This window comes from Nannobrachium achirus (genome assembly GCF_963921795.1).
Source record: "Nannobrachium achirus genome assembly, chromosome: 3".
Classification (NCBI taxonomy): domain Eukaryota; kingdom Metazoa; phylum Chordata; class Actinopteri; order Myctophiformes; family Myctophidae; genus Nannobrachium; species Nannobrachium achirus.
In genome coordinates this window covers 69373717-69388716 of record NC_137812.1, presented here as the reverse complement: position 1 = coordinate 69388716, position 15000 = coordinate 69373717, and the positions used below count along the sequence as shown (strand labels likewise).

Here is a 15000-nt window from a genome sequence, read left to right as displayed (position 1 = left end):
ACACACACACACACACACACACACAGACATCAGCTGTGTGATCGCTAAGCTGTCTCTCTCCATGTGTTTACATGTCAACACTGCAGTAGGTTTACAGCGGAACACCAACGCAGGATGAGACTTGAGCTCTTCTATTGCAGCCTGTTTCATTCACCACTATTATTATTATTATTCCCTTGAGCTTATTCCTTTAAAGTGTGTTTTACGATTTTGTTGTTTGTTTGAATGTACACAAGTATTGGCATCAAAATGTACTTAATGTACCAAAAGTAAAAGTACTTGTTATGCCGAATAACCCGTTTTACAAGGTATCATATATAAAATGTATTACAATCTTTTGAAAATAGTTGCCGGTAGATCGGTTTTCAAAACAGATTTTTAAACAGACAACATTTACATAGGGCTGAAGTGGTTATGTTTTGTAATAATAATAATTCAAATCTCCAAACAAACTAGTAACTAAAGTTTCCATGTAATTGTAGTGGAGTAAAAGTACAATAGTTGCTTCTGAAATGATAGTGGAGTAGATTAGAAGTAGGCCATTGAAAATAATCCAGTAAAGCAGGGGTCCTCAACGGGGGGTCCGGGACCCCTAGGGGGTCCCCAGAGTTACTACAGGGGGTCCGCCAAATCTTTGTGATAGGATAATCATTTTAAATGAACAACTTTAACCCTCACATCCCTATTCTGAGGAGAACTTTAGCCAAAAATAGCAGATATACAAGCTCTTGTAGCTTGTAGATCGTCTATTTTTGGCCAATAGGTTTGGTGTAGAGGTTTTAAAAAAAGAGCAGATCAAATTGACTAAGTATCGACGATTTAAGTGGTTAAATGTCTGAAAAAAAAACAACAACAACAACACATTAACACGCATCCAACAGAGACTGATGACAGTGCTGTCAAACAAGTCTATGAATCTATCTATGAAATCGATGAAAATCTGAAACAGACTTTTATACAATATGTAGAGTTGAAAGACTTCATCTTTCAACTAAGGGGTCCTTCCTTGGCCTGACAACGTTGAAGACCCCTGCAGTAACATATCCTCAAAAGTGTATAGAGCAGCTCCACTTGAGTAAATGTACTCAAGTTACTTTACACCGGTGCTTTCATCATGTATTTCTCACATGAAGTCCTTGGTATTGTTATGTGATGATTGGACCAATCATTCAGTTTGAATGACTGGCCCAATACAACAACAATATGGACAATGTAAAGAAAGACATCATGAAAGTCAATTATTCTCCTCCGCCCTCCTCACTCTTTAATTGTTTTATTTTATTTTCCTTTTCTTCCATGACAAAAGACAGTAACACAACAATATGGACAATGTGAGAAAGACATGCATGGAAGTCAATTATTGTCCCCCCTCCCTCCCCATCTTTAATTGTTTTCCCTTTCTCTTCTTTCTTGCATGACAAAAGACAGCCAGGTTTTGTGATTTTAGAGGCGCCAGCTTGTGTTTTACCATTAACTGAAAACCAATGAAAGTTAACCATAGGATGAAAGAGCCAGTGGAGGTGGAACAAATCTTGTTTCACGGGCTGTATATCATTCTAATGGTTCCTCTCAGGTCAGGGCTTCTAGACTTGGACCTCTAGATGGCCCTCATAAACAGTGTTGGAGATGTGATTTTACTGGCTGCACACAGTCGGAGTAGCTACTATAAGGGTCAACCACAGCCAGTCTAAATAGGCTAGTATGCCTACCTATAATTATAAGCCTAGTCTGTGTTTTATTTGTATTTGTCATTCAATGTTATATGAGTTGAATAAGACCAAAATCTTGAGGTGTGTATCCTTGTATCAGTGAACTGTACTGTCATGAAACTGTACCCTTTTCCTATGCAAACTTCTAATAAAGTCTTCAATCAATCAATAAATCAATTAATCAATCAATCAATCAATCAATCAAACAAACAAACAAACAGCCAATTAGATTTGAACTAGTAAGATTGCCATAAGTTCTTGGAAAGCTAGGAGTTGATCTAAATTAGTTTAATCTTTTAACTAGTCTATGTGAGAGTTTAATCAGTTTACTAACTAATCAGTCTAATCAAAAGGTCTAACTGATAAGCAGAGTAGACTATTGTCTGTCTGTCTGTCTGTCTGTCTGTCTGTCTGTCTGTCTGTCTGTCTGTCTATCAATCCAAGCTACCCAGATTGAATTGGTCAGATTTCTGACAGAAAAATATCTGCTTTTGATTATGCGTTTCTACTACGGTAGTCGGTAGCCTATAGGTTTATTTCTAAAAAACAGAATCCAACCTGTCATGCTGATTGATTGACTGAATATGCTCTGCTAAGACAGACACAGAGACAGACACACACACAGACAGCAGACAGACACACAGACAGACAGACAGACAGACAGACAGACAGACACACAGACACACAGACACACAGACAGACAGACAGACAGACAGACAGACAGACTCCTCCTACCTGCTTGAGGTTCCTGGACATCCAGGTATCCAGCAGCAGGTCCAGTCTCTGACGGTGGTATTTCTCCGTAGTTTTCACGGCGATGAACAGGTGGTCCGCGGAGAGGTCCTCCTCCACCACCACCGCCGCCGCCAGCGGCCCACCACCGGGACCACCCCGGGACGGGGACCCCCGCGGCGACGGAGGAGCACCGCCACGGCCACCGGCGATAAGCGCTCTCCTCTCCCGGGCCAACTTGCTGAAGTACGCCGAGAAAACCTTCACGTTGTCCCCGGAGGAGGAGGGTCCACCGCCGGGCGGGTCGAGGAGGGACGTCCCGGCGGCGTCCAGGTCCAAGAAGGGTCCGCCGGGGTGTGTGAGGACCACCAGCATCACGGTCAACACCAGCAGGGATGCTGCGGTGACCGTGGTCCTGCTGGTCCACGCTGAGGGGAGGCTGAACGACGATCTGCAGGCGGGTTTACACATGTTTCACTTTGATCAGCCTACAGTTAATGTCATGTCCTTTAGAACTCCTCTTCTTCTTGAGCATTAAAACAGTTACAACGTCTGTCTGGGTCTACAGACACGCTCCCTGACTGACTGTGTGTTAATGTGGTTAATCTATATCCGAGCTCTTGTAGAGGCTGCAGTCAGACTGAGTGACTCAGTGAGTGTGAGTTTATGAAGGCAGGGTGAGCAAGTCATCATAACAGGAGAGAGAGAGGGGGGGGGGGGCTGCTCAACTTGTTCAGCCAATGGCCGCTTTGAGCACTCTGTTGTGGGCGTGGTCTCTCCCTCTGCATCTGATTCTAACTACCATCTATTTTCACTCTTCCCCTCTCTCTGTCTCATTGTCTCCACCAGCCGAAGGCTGAGGGAGAGTATGTTTTCCCCTCCGTCCGTCCGTGCGTCCGTGCGTCCGTCCGTTTGTCCGTTACCAGCTAATCTCCGGCGCCGTTGGCCCGGTCGCTGCCAAACTGTGCACACACACTCCCTCGACACCAATTCAGAACCTCTGCCCCAAATTTTTCACATGGGCCTGTTCTAGCGCCACCAGGAGGCCGACTTTTGCAAAACTAACTTTTGCCAGTACTCCTACAGATTTTGTCCAAAAATCACGTAAATCAGTAGACAGTATCTCTACAGTCATGTGATCGACATGGATGTGTCAGATTTTCCATATTCCATCCTGATTGGCTAAAACTGGCTTTCAAAGTTTGCAGGATTGGTCAGTTTTGAATAAAATGCCTGAAATCCTGAACGCAGTGTGCGATTTTGGTGAAATTGTGCATGCACATTCTCAATAGGCAGAGGAATAAATGCCACTTAAGAAAAATCAAATCAGCCTCATGGTGGCGCTATAACAGGCCGATTCATGTTTTCACCTATAACTCCACCGATTAGTGTCAAACTTTGTATGCGCACTCCTTAGAGGCCAAGGTAAAACCTTTTCCCTGCATTTTTTACATCAGCCTTTTATAGCGCCATCAGGAGGCCGACTTATGTAAAACACATTACATGCCTGACCTGGTGGAGACCTGTGCTCGGAAGAGCACTGCTTCTAGTTCGTTTTCTTTCTTTCTTTCTTTCTTTCTTTCTTTCTTTTTCTCTCTCTCTCTCTCTCTCTCTCTCTCTCTCTCTCTCTCTCTCTCTCTCTCTCTCTCTCTCTCTCTCTCTCTCTCTCTCTCACACACACACACACACACACACACACACACACAGGACACAAACACACACACACACACACACACACACACACACACACACACACACACACACACACACACACACACACACACACACACAGTGAGAGTCAAGTTCTAAATCTTTTAGGCCTATGTGCTTTTTTGGCATGACAAGCATTCTCATATTGTCAAAGCATTAATGACACACAGTATATGATACACCAGTAAGACTCCCTAATCGGGAGATAAGCGACCGTCAGGTCGCAGCGTGATTTTAGGGCAAAATGTGTAGGAGCAGTGTCCAAAAATGTGGTTAAAAAAATCGGCCTGATGGTGGCGCTATATGGGACATCCATATTGATGAGATGAGTGTAGACATACTGTGTACCGATTTGCGTGATTTTAGGGCAAAATCTGTAGGAGAAGTGTCCAAAAATGTGTTTGAAAAAATCGGCCTGATGGTGGCGCTATATGGGACAGATCCATGTTGATGACATGAGTGTAGACATAGTGTGTACCGATTTGTGTGATTTTAGGGCAAAATCTGTAGGAGCAGTGTCCAAAAATGTGTTTTGCAAGAATCGGCCTCATGGTGGCGCTAGAAGAGGGCCATGTGAGAAATGAGGGGTGGGGTCTCCGCGTTGCCTTGGCGGACGAATAGGTACCGGCCCCGGCTCTCCCGGACGCTCCTAGCCCGAGTTACGGCATTTTATGTGAGCTGCAGTGGAGGGGGTCCTCCACTGGGGGCGCCACCACTTTGGCATCCGTTCTGGAGCACCAGGAGTCGGTGGTCCCCGGGAATTCCCCGTGAGCAGCCCCGTTGGGGTGGTCATTTGGTCATTTTTGCACAATTGGTCATTTTTTACATCCCTGGAGCTCCGGGGGTCTGGCAGGCAAGGACAGGGGCGGTTTTTATAAACTGGGGGCTCCCCACAAAGGTAGTAGGCCCCCCCATGAGCGCGCGTGAAAAATAGGTATGCGTGAAAAAACAGTATGCGCGCGCCGCGCGCGAAGTGCAGGAATTAAAAATGCCACCCTCCAACTCAATACCTATTCTGAAAAAGTGATGATTTAGCATGACAAGACAATGAACTTGACAAGACAATGAAGAGCAGAGGCAGAGGAAGCCTATTGTTGTCATTATGGTTGGTTTTAAATACCTAACCACAATCATTTTGGATCTATTTGATTAATTTAAGAAGAGTACAGTAAGGTAAGTAAGGTAATCAAAGGTATATAGAGTAGGCCTATATGTATATTTTTATACAGGACATATTTGATGCAGGACAATAATTATTTTAATAACAATAAGGGAATATCAGTGGATAATAATACTTTAAAATGATATTTTTACAATTCCTTTTTAATTATTATTTTTCAAAATTTAGATAAAATTAAAGCTGCAAGCAGCAATGACCGGGCCCTCGCAGCTCTACCCACGTCACAAGGGGCAACAGCCAATCAGAAGAGGGGACGGAACTAAGTTAAACCAATTAAGGTGAAGGACTCTTAATGAAGTCATATGACACCAGCCACAAGTCTGTATGACAAACGGTTCATGAGATATAGAGGCACTTCCTGTTTGGCAAAGGGCACTTCCTGTTTGGCGAAGGAAGCGCCAATTAAGGTTAAGGACTCTTAATCAAGTCATATGACACCAGCCCCGAGTCTGTACGACAAACGGTTCATGAGATATAGAGGCACTTCCTGTTTGGTGAAGGGCACTTCCTGTTTGGCGAAGGAAGTTTGATCTCTGTGTGAAACCTATTGACTCCAGTGAGCAGTTGGTCAATTCTTTAAAAAAATCATAACTTTTGACAGGAATGAGCTAGAGACTTACTTTTTTTTCCTAAATGCTCAGAATAATGAGCCCAGCAGGGGGCCCCCTCTGCCTAGGGGCTCTACGCAGTTGCGTAGTCTGCGTAGAGCAAATGCCCGCCCCTGCAAGGAGTGTGTGTGCAAAATTTGGCATGGATCGGGGCAACGGTTGCGGAGATATGAGCAGGGCAATAGTGTGACGTGTGAGGTGTGACAGACAGACTGACGGACGGACGGACGGACGGACGGACGGACGGACTGACTGACTGACTCACAGTTTGTGGAGGTTTTGATAGTAAGTGCGACCTGACGGTCGCAATTAAGTCCATATATATAGTGCAATATTGGTTCAATCACTCTGATTGGATTATTTTGAGCAAGGGAATTGAGATGTCAACATGTTTTGAACTTTTGATGGCACAGAAAGCCTTGCCTTCTTTTCTTTCTGTTCATTGACAGCCAAGTAAAAATCTTGTCAAGTGCTTTCATTATGTTTCTCTCACAATATGATACATTGTATGATTGGGTCAATCATTCAGTTTGAATGACTGGCCCAATATAACAACAATATGGACAATGTAAAGAAATACATAATCAAAGTCAATTATTCTCCTCCGCCCCCCTCCCTCTTTAATTGTTTTATTTTATTTTCCTTTTCTTACTTGACAAAAGACAGTAACACAACAATATGGACAATGTGAGAAAGACATCATAAAAGTCAATTATTGTCCTGCCCGCCCCACCCCCTCTTTAACTGTTCTTTCTCTTCTTTCTTACATGACAAAAGACCAGCCAGGTTTTGTGATTAGAGGTGCCAGCTTGTGTTTTACCATTAACTGAAAACCAATGAAAGTAAAGCATAGGATGAAAGTTTATATTTGACCTCTGGGAGAACAACAGCATTTGTGAAGCATGATTTGTAAAGCACTTTTAAAATGAAAACAGGCTAAATGAACCAAACACCCAAAGAGCTGTGTCTTAAGATGAGCTTTATAATGCCGCATTAGCTTTAAGTTTGAGGGACCGAATACACACAGGCCATCATTAGTAAAAGTGTATATCAATGAAATAGATTATTCATTCAAGCACAGATCGTTTTTTGGTGTGTACAGAGCTCTGCATAGGTTCAGGCCATCATTAGTAACAATGTACAGTATATTAGCAGGGGTGGCCAGCCTTAGGCACAGGTGCCAACATTGGCACAGGGGAGGTCAATGGCACACTGGCAGAAGTGTAGGATTTGTGGTTTATAAAAAAAAAAACATATATATAGTTAATTAAATTAAGTCCCTCACAGGTAAGCAAATTCTACTTTTGTTCAAACTCTGGTTAGGAAGTCTGGGAGACAGGTGAGTGTGATGTGAACATTTCAAAAGAAGAAGTAAAAAAGCTTGTTTTATTTATTTATCCAAATCGGTTGGAAACATTGTGACATATTTAAACGTAACGTTGATGTGGCGGCACGGTGACTATCAAGAAAATAAACTGACTATTCCTATTGGTATAGACATGGACAGAGCAAGTTCTGTCTGAGGAAACTCAATGCAGTTGTTGGAGGCCAACAACGGGCCGCCTCAGCTCCACGTTTGGTAACTGATCCCAGAGGTCATCAATGCGTCCGGACAAACGTGACCGTGACATCACATGATGGTCTTGTCCGTGGTGAATTTTTGCTTTTGTTTTTACACACCATTTTAATGTTCTAATTTTGATCATAAGACCCAATTACTGAATGTCAGACTCCAGATTTTCTCCACAATACGTATGACACTGACTTAAGGTGGTTGCACACTGCACTGCGTGTTTTCGTTGCGTTTTGGAAATCCGAAAGCAGGCCAGGGAGAGAGAGAGGAAAGAGAGAGAGAGCAAGGGACTCAGTGCGACAGCTGCGAAAATCGGAAAAAATCAACCCTGGTCCGAAAATAAATACAAAACAGGCGGCAGTGTGCAAACGTGATTGACATAACGTGAGGTTGATTTTTTTATTCACGCACTCCGAAATTCACTCCGATATTCGGCCCGAAAAACGCAGCAGTGTAAAAGACCTTTACTATGACACTATGCAGGCATTGCCACTAAGGCTTGCCCACCTGCCCCCGGCAGGTAAATAAAACTTTCGGGCAGGTGAAGTTTGCTTTCAAACTTGCCGAACCGGGCAAGAGGGGACACAACCGTCTATAAACACAACACTAGATATCTGTCTAAACACCTGAACTTGTCCAGAGCGTCTTTTGGTCTGTGGAATTTAAAATAAGAGCACCGTTTACCTTTAATATGCTGTTTTCACTGTTGCTAGATTTGAAAATGTAAAATAATAAGTGTGAAACCATAGACATATTCAATCATAGCTATGTAGGTAGTTGGATTTGGAAGCATTGAGGTACAGTATGATTTTTTTTATCGCATAGCCCCAGAAACTAAAGAAACAAGTGTTACATTGAGCATCAATTAAAATCTTACCTACCATATGTATTACTTTTTGGGCAAGTGGGCATGACCTTTGGGCAAGTAGAACATGACCTGTACTTGCCCGACGGGCAAATGCCTCTGAGACCTTAGTGTCAACCCCTGCTATGTATGACACTATGTATGACACATTCCACTATAGTGGTTCTCAGATGTTTAATTTGCAATTAAGGCCTGTTAACTCTGAGAGTGTACAAATGGAATGAAGGGTCCACTTGGTTCCATTTCTACACTCTCAGTATAATGGGTAATTTAGGAGCTATAGCTCTTTATACAGTATGCGTATGTCTACTGGTGTTGTATGTCCATGGCTGTGTTGCCACTCGCCACCATGGTAACAGCCGCATGCTGAAACAATGCCCATATTTGGAGACATCACAGACTGATACAACGGTTACTGCACAACTGGACGTCAATGGTTACTGTTCTGCCCAACGGGCACCGGTCTGGCTTCTCCAACATTACTTCTGAGACTCCTACATCAATCATATACAGTGCATATACCCCCCCGGGCACAGGACTAGTGTACAGTAACGTATAACTCAGTGAATCAGGGTGTATAAATGTTGTGATAGAGCAGAGGTTTTCAAACTTTTTTGTCTCAGAGCACCCCATAATATATATATTATATATATATATATATATATATATATATATATATATATATATATATATATATATATATATATAGAATTCTTATTCTATTGTGAGGATGTCGTGAAAATCTGATAACCCATTCTAAATTCTCGCGGAAACAGGTGGATAAACAAGTGCCATCTAGGGGGCCTGTGAATTGGTTTATTTTTATTTTTGTTTATTTTCTTTTTATTTCGTTCATATTTCAAGGCACCCCTACATTATATAAATTTCACTCCCAGCACCTTATATTTATAGCATATCGTCATTGTTGGGTGGAAACCTTGTATGTCCAAAACCGTTCGTTTTGTATTATCATCTATAAAATGTACGTTTTGTGCGACAGTCTTGTATGATGAAGCAGGGCTTTGCTTTACCAAAAGACGTACACATTTGAAACTTGGAGATTTTAGGTTTCTGCCTGACAGTGACGATATTTTAGTGATTATGGTGCGATGAAAACGTTGAGATAACAGCCATTTTGGTTAGAACTGACTGAAAATAACTTTGTACTTCAAGTTTAAAATGATACTAAAAAAGTTTTTTCAAGTGTTTTTCAAATTCCAAATATTATCAAATTATCTTGCGGCACCCCTGGACCCCAGGGTGCCCCGTCACCCACTTTGAAAACCCCTGTGAGTATATACAGTATGTGTACAGTAGCATATAACTCAGTGAATCAGTGCATAAACGTTGTGACAGAGTGGTGGTTGGGAGATGAAAGGAACAGTTTATCCCTGCCAGGAGAGACTGCAGCGTTCCTGACGTTCCTCACAGCCCAGATCCTCCACCAGGACAGATGTTCTGAACACCGTGACATCACAGTGTGCAGCGCTGCCAGCTAGCCTGTTACTCATGCATGTCCCCTACACACACACACACACACGCGCACGCACACGCGCGCGCACACGCACGCACGCACGCACGCACGCACGCACGCACACACGCACGCACGCACGCACGCACGCACACACACACACACACACACACACACACACAGGCGGAGGTTTGTATCATTATACTTGTGGGGACATCAACATTTTAGGATGCAGATTTTATGAATGCCATTGTAATTTTGGGGGCCTAAAGCCCCCCCCCCCCCCCCCCGCCCAAACGGCCACAGTGGGCTTTTAGATCTGTTATTTTTCAGTGCATGACACAAGCACACAGCTAAGTTTAAATCGAATTGATTAATTCATTGATTGAATGCTTTATTAGCAGTTCGCATAGGAAATGCATAGGACAGTGGCCTACCGATACAAGGTCTACTTAAAGGACTTACTCATTATGGCTTATTTACGTTCGGGTCCTTTGTACTCAATTCATTGGTATAACTCTTGTCTCTTTCTACTAAACCTAACCTTATACATGTTTAATGAATCCTATCCATAACCCCAACCTGAATCTTTTTCTAATAGCAAACGTATCTCTACAAATCTTAAAACAACCACGAAACAACCATTTTATCTTGTAAGGACCAGGAAAATTATCTTCACAATGTCTACAGAAGGTATGTGCGTGACATCATCATAATACCCGGAAGTTATGTCCCTATAGTTCGAGATATCCATTAAGACATACTCAACAACCTTATTTTGAAGTACCTGGTAATATACAGACAGAAATTGGGAGACGTTCATTTAAGTTTAAAGCACCTGATGACTGGAATAATTTACCTATTGCAATTAGATCAATTACCTCATTTCCTGTTTTCAAAATGTCTTTGTTTGATTCACTTAAATGCAACTGTTCCTGTTTTTGATTTTTGTTTTATATAATTGATGTTTTCATTTTATTTGGACAGTTTATATTTTTTCATTTTTACTTTTATCATTATTATCTTTTGATGATGTGTAACAGATGTAGAATGGTCTGGGATGGTGCATGTGAGAGCCCTTATATGTTTTGTCAATGTATTGTGATTGTTATGTGATTGTATCATGTCATTGTTTGTGTGTTGAGCCTGAGGACACTCTGGAAGACGAGATGCTGCATCTCAAGTGTTTAATCCTCCAATAAAATTTTCAAATCAAATCAAAACGCCTACTGAGTGGCAAAACACTACTTTCTAGTCTTGACAGCCCATACATCCAAACAGAAAAGTCCTATATTATTGCATTAAACAATGTTAAACAATGTTAACTCACTTTGCCACTCACCTTGCCACTCGATTTGCCATTCACTTTATGCATGCACATACCCTCTATTTCTCATGAAGGGGACATATTTGGTACTCACAAGTATAGTTATAAGGCCTACACACACACACACACACACACACACACACACACACACGCACACGCACACACACGCACACGCACACACACACACACGCACACGCGCACGCGCACACACACACACACACACACACACACACACACACACACACACACACACACATCAGTTGGAGGAATGTTTCCTCTCTAACAATGTGTCGTCTGTTCCACCGTGATCTCTAATGCAGCGTATCTGTACTGAGCTGATCACACGTGCACACAGCGTGCACGTGGCCAGCCTGTGTGTGTGTGTGTGTGCACATAAAGGCGGTACAGTGCAGTGAGTGCTGTCAGCGCTGCTGGGAGGCATCCCTGTGACCGCTCCTGTCAACACGTTAAAGGCCTATAGAATTATTTAACCAGTGAAAAATAGCAGATATACAAGCTCACAGCGCGGCACCGAGTGCCGCGCTGCGAGCTTGTAGATCTGCTATTTTTGAAAAATCGTGAAAATCAGAATTTTGACCCGATTCTATAAGTGTCTTTTGAATCCTTCTAAGACTTTTTGAAAAAGCCTTTGTTTTTATGTCAGTAATCTGGCTATAGCCATCGTCAAAGAAAAGGTCCTTTTCACTTAACTGGAGCTCAGTTAGTCTGTTCTTGAGAGACTACTATGTCAGTGGTTCTCAAACATTTTCATGTGAAGGACCCCCAAAATGATATGTATTTGGCCACGGACCGCATCTCAAAATATTTAGTTCCAGGGACCCCCCAGAAGCAACATTTCAGTTACAAACGTTCGCTTTGAAAATACATATATTCAAAGATTTGCACACATTTTCACGACTTTTTCAAAAATAGCAGATCTACAAGCTCGCAGCGCGGCACTCGGTGCCGCGCTGTGAGCTTGTACCGGTATATCTGCTATTTTTCCACTGGTTAAAGCATTCAACTAGAAGCAGTGCTCTTCCGAGCACAGGTCTCCACCAGGCCGTGTGTCCTGGTGGTGCTACTGTATAATAGGCCAATGTAAAAAGGGTGGCATATGTTCTTCACATTAGATCTTTCATGGCAATCAGTGTTCCAAAAATGTGTTTTGCTAAAATCTACCTGCTGGTGGCGCTATAACAGGCCAATGTGAAAAAGGTAGCATTTGTTCATTGACCTAGTGGGAATATGTGTGGCAAATTTCACGGTAATCGCAAGCTGCATAGATGATTTGAGGCATTTTGTTCAAAAACGGAGCAATCCTGCAAACTTTGGAAGCTAATATTAGCCAATCAGGATGGAATATGAAATATCAGACGGATCGGACTTGATCACATGAATATAGAGATACTGTGTACCGATTTGCGTGATTCTTGGATAAAATCTCAAGGAGTAACATCCAAAAACGTGTTTTACATAAGTCGGCCCAAAGGTGGCGCTATAGAAGGCTGATGTGAAAAATGCAGGGCAAAGGTTTATCCTTAGCCTCTAGGGAGTGCGCTTACAAAGTTTGAAACTGATCGGTGAAGTTATAGGTAAAACCACAAATCGCCCTGCCACCACGAGGCTGATTTAAAAAAAATCAAGTGGCATTTCTTCCTCGGCCTAGTGGGAACGTGTGTGCGCGATTTCATGATAATTGCACTTTGCGTTTGGGATTTGAGTCATTTTGTTCAAAACAGCTCAATCCTACAAACTTTGGAATCCAATCTTAGCCAATCAGAATGGAATATGCAAAATCGGACAGATCCGTGTCGATCGCATGACTGTCGAGATACTGCCTACCGATTTGTAGGATTTTTGGACAAAATCTGTAAGAGTAGTGCACAGAAATGTGTTTTACAAACATCGGCCACTAGGTGGCGCTAGAAAAGGCCCATTTGAAAAATTTAGGGCAGAGGTTCTAGATTGGCATCCAGGGAATGTTTGTGCTCACTTTGGCAGCGACCGGGCCAACGGCGACTGAGATTAGCTGCACACAAACTGCGAGGACGCACGGACGGACGGACGGACGCACGGACGGACGGACGGACGGACGGACGGACGCACGCACGGACGGACGAAGAGGAAAAAACGGCTCAATCCTACAAACTTTGGAAGCCAATCTTAGCCAATCAGGATGGAATATGAAAAATCGGACAGATCCGTGTCGATCACATGACTGTGGAGATACTGCCTACCGATTTGTAGGATTTTTGGACAAAATCTGTAAGAGTAGTGCACAGAAATGTGTCTTGCGAACATCGGCCACTAGGTGGCGCTAGAAAAAGCCCATTTGAAAAATTTAGGGCAGAGGTTCTAGATTGGCATCCAGGGAATGTGTGTGCTCACTTTGGCAGCGACCGGGCCAACGGCGACTGAGATTAGCTGCACACAAACTGCGAGGACACACGGACGGACACACGGACGGACGGACGGACGGACGGACACACGGACGGACGGAGGGGAAAACATACTCTCCCCAGGCCTTCGGCTGGTGGAGACAATAATTCTAGGCCTAAATTAAAGGACACACTGGGAGGCACTTGGAGCCCATGCAGAGTAAAAAGTCCCATGTAAAAATACATAAGAAGAAAAACATTGACATAAGGTTTACATTCTGCATGTCACAGCTTTCACTGTAAACGCGTTGGAACCACAGAGAGAGGGTGTGCTCTTGTTTTTAAAGCTTCAGTCCGGGCTTGGGCAGCTGGCCTGGCGGCCCAGACCACCTATAGGCTCCAATGTAGCCTGACAGCGTGTCGCAAAGTTCGAGTCCCGCTCCTGACAACCTTAGCTGCGTGTCACTCCCAATCATTCTCTCTCAAAGACATTCATCTCAGAAGTTAGGCTACTTAGTGTATGAATGAATGAATGAATGAATATTTTATTTTCGTGTCAATTTCTTGTGCCATCCCACATGGGATTATCAGACACATCAGATAAATCAGTAAACAAAGACATAAACAACATTCCAGTGCAAACTATGATTGGAAAAGAGATGACATTTCATTCAGCCTCTTGGCCAGTTCACACTTGAAAAAGAGACTTTGTCTCAATGTGTGTGTGTTTTTTTTTTTGCTGGTTAAATAAAACAAAACCACACACACACAGCGTCAAAGGAGTGACGAGTTGGGGCGGATTTGAGTCAGATGTTTGGCAAGATGGGACGGCATACCCCGTCACATGCTGTCAAGGAAGTCTGGAAGTCTGTTTCTGCCGACACACCTGCCTTGTTTGAAATGTGTGTGTGTTTTTTTTTTCGTTTTTTTTTGTGGACTCGTCATCCTATTACGAGTTGGGAGTGAGAAGGACACTTCTGCATTCCAACGTGGGAGCGTTGTAGAATGACACCATGGTGGATCCTGTTTGACTCAGACCAGTGACACATGGCCAGATGTGTTCCTGACTCCTTACTATAGCACTGCTTGACAGTGAGAATGTGTAGACCAGTGATTTCCCAAGCTATGGGCTGGAACCCAGTTCATTCATCCCAGCAAGCACGGTCAGGACCTGGACCAATCAGTGATGTCTCGATTGGGGCCTAAGTAACCACGACTAGTCAGATCTGGCCTAGAATATCACCTGATTTCAACCAACATAAATCCTGCCCACAAAAACGGACGTCCTGGATTAATTAGAGAGGGTCCGATCGAGGCCAGATAAATATCATAACTAGTCAGATATGTCCCAGAATATAACCTTACACAGTATGCTCATAATTTCAACTAACATTACAAACTATAACAATAATCCTGCCAAACAAAAAAGTCCATATGACGTCCT

At 43.1% G+C, this 15000-nt stretch overlaps 1 protein-coding gene across 1 annotated transcript in view; it reads right to left on the bottom strand.

Annotated features, from left to right (window-relative positions):
- Positions 1-2912, bottom strand: part of LOC308282414 (beta-1,3-N-acetylglucosaminyltransferase lunatic fringe-like) — a gene marked incomplete at its 5' end in the record, with an annotated part of 27057 nt that extends 24145 nt beyond the window's left edge. Inside the window, one exon of the mRNA XM_080722759.1 lies at positions 2445-2912. Coding sequence (XP_080578885.1) covers positions 2445-2912 — 468 coding nt within the window. The remainder of the gene's footprint in view (positions 1-2444) is intronic.
- Positions 2913-15000: the final 12088 nt, after the last annotated feature.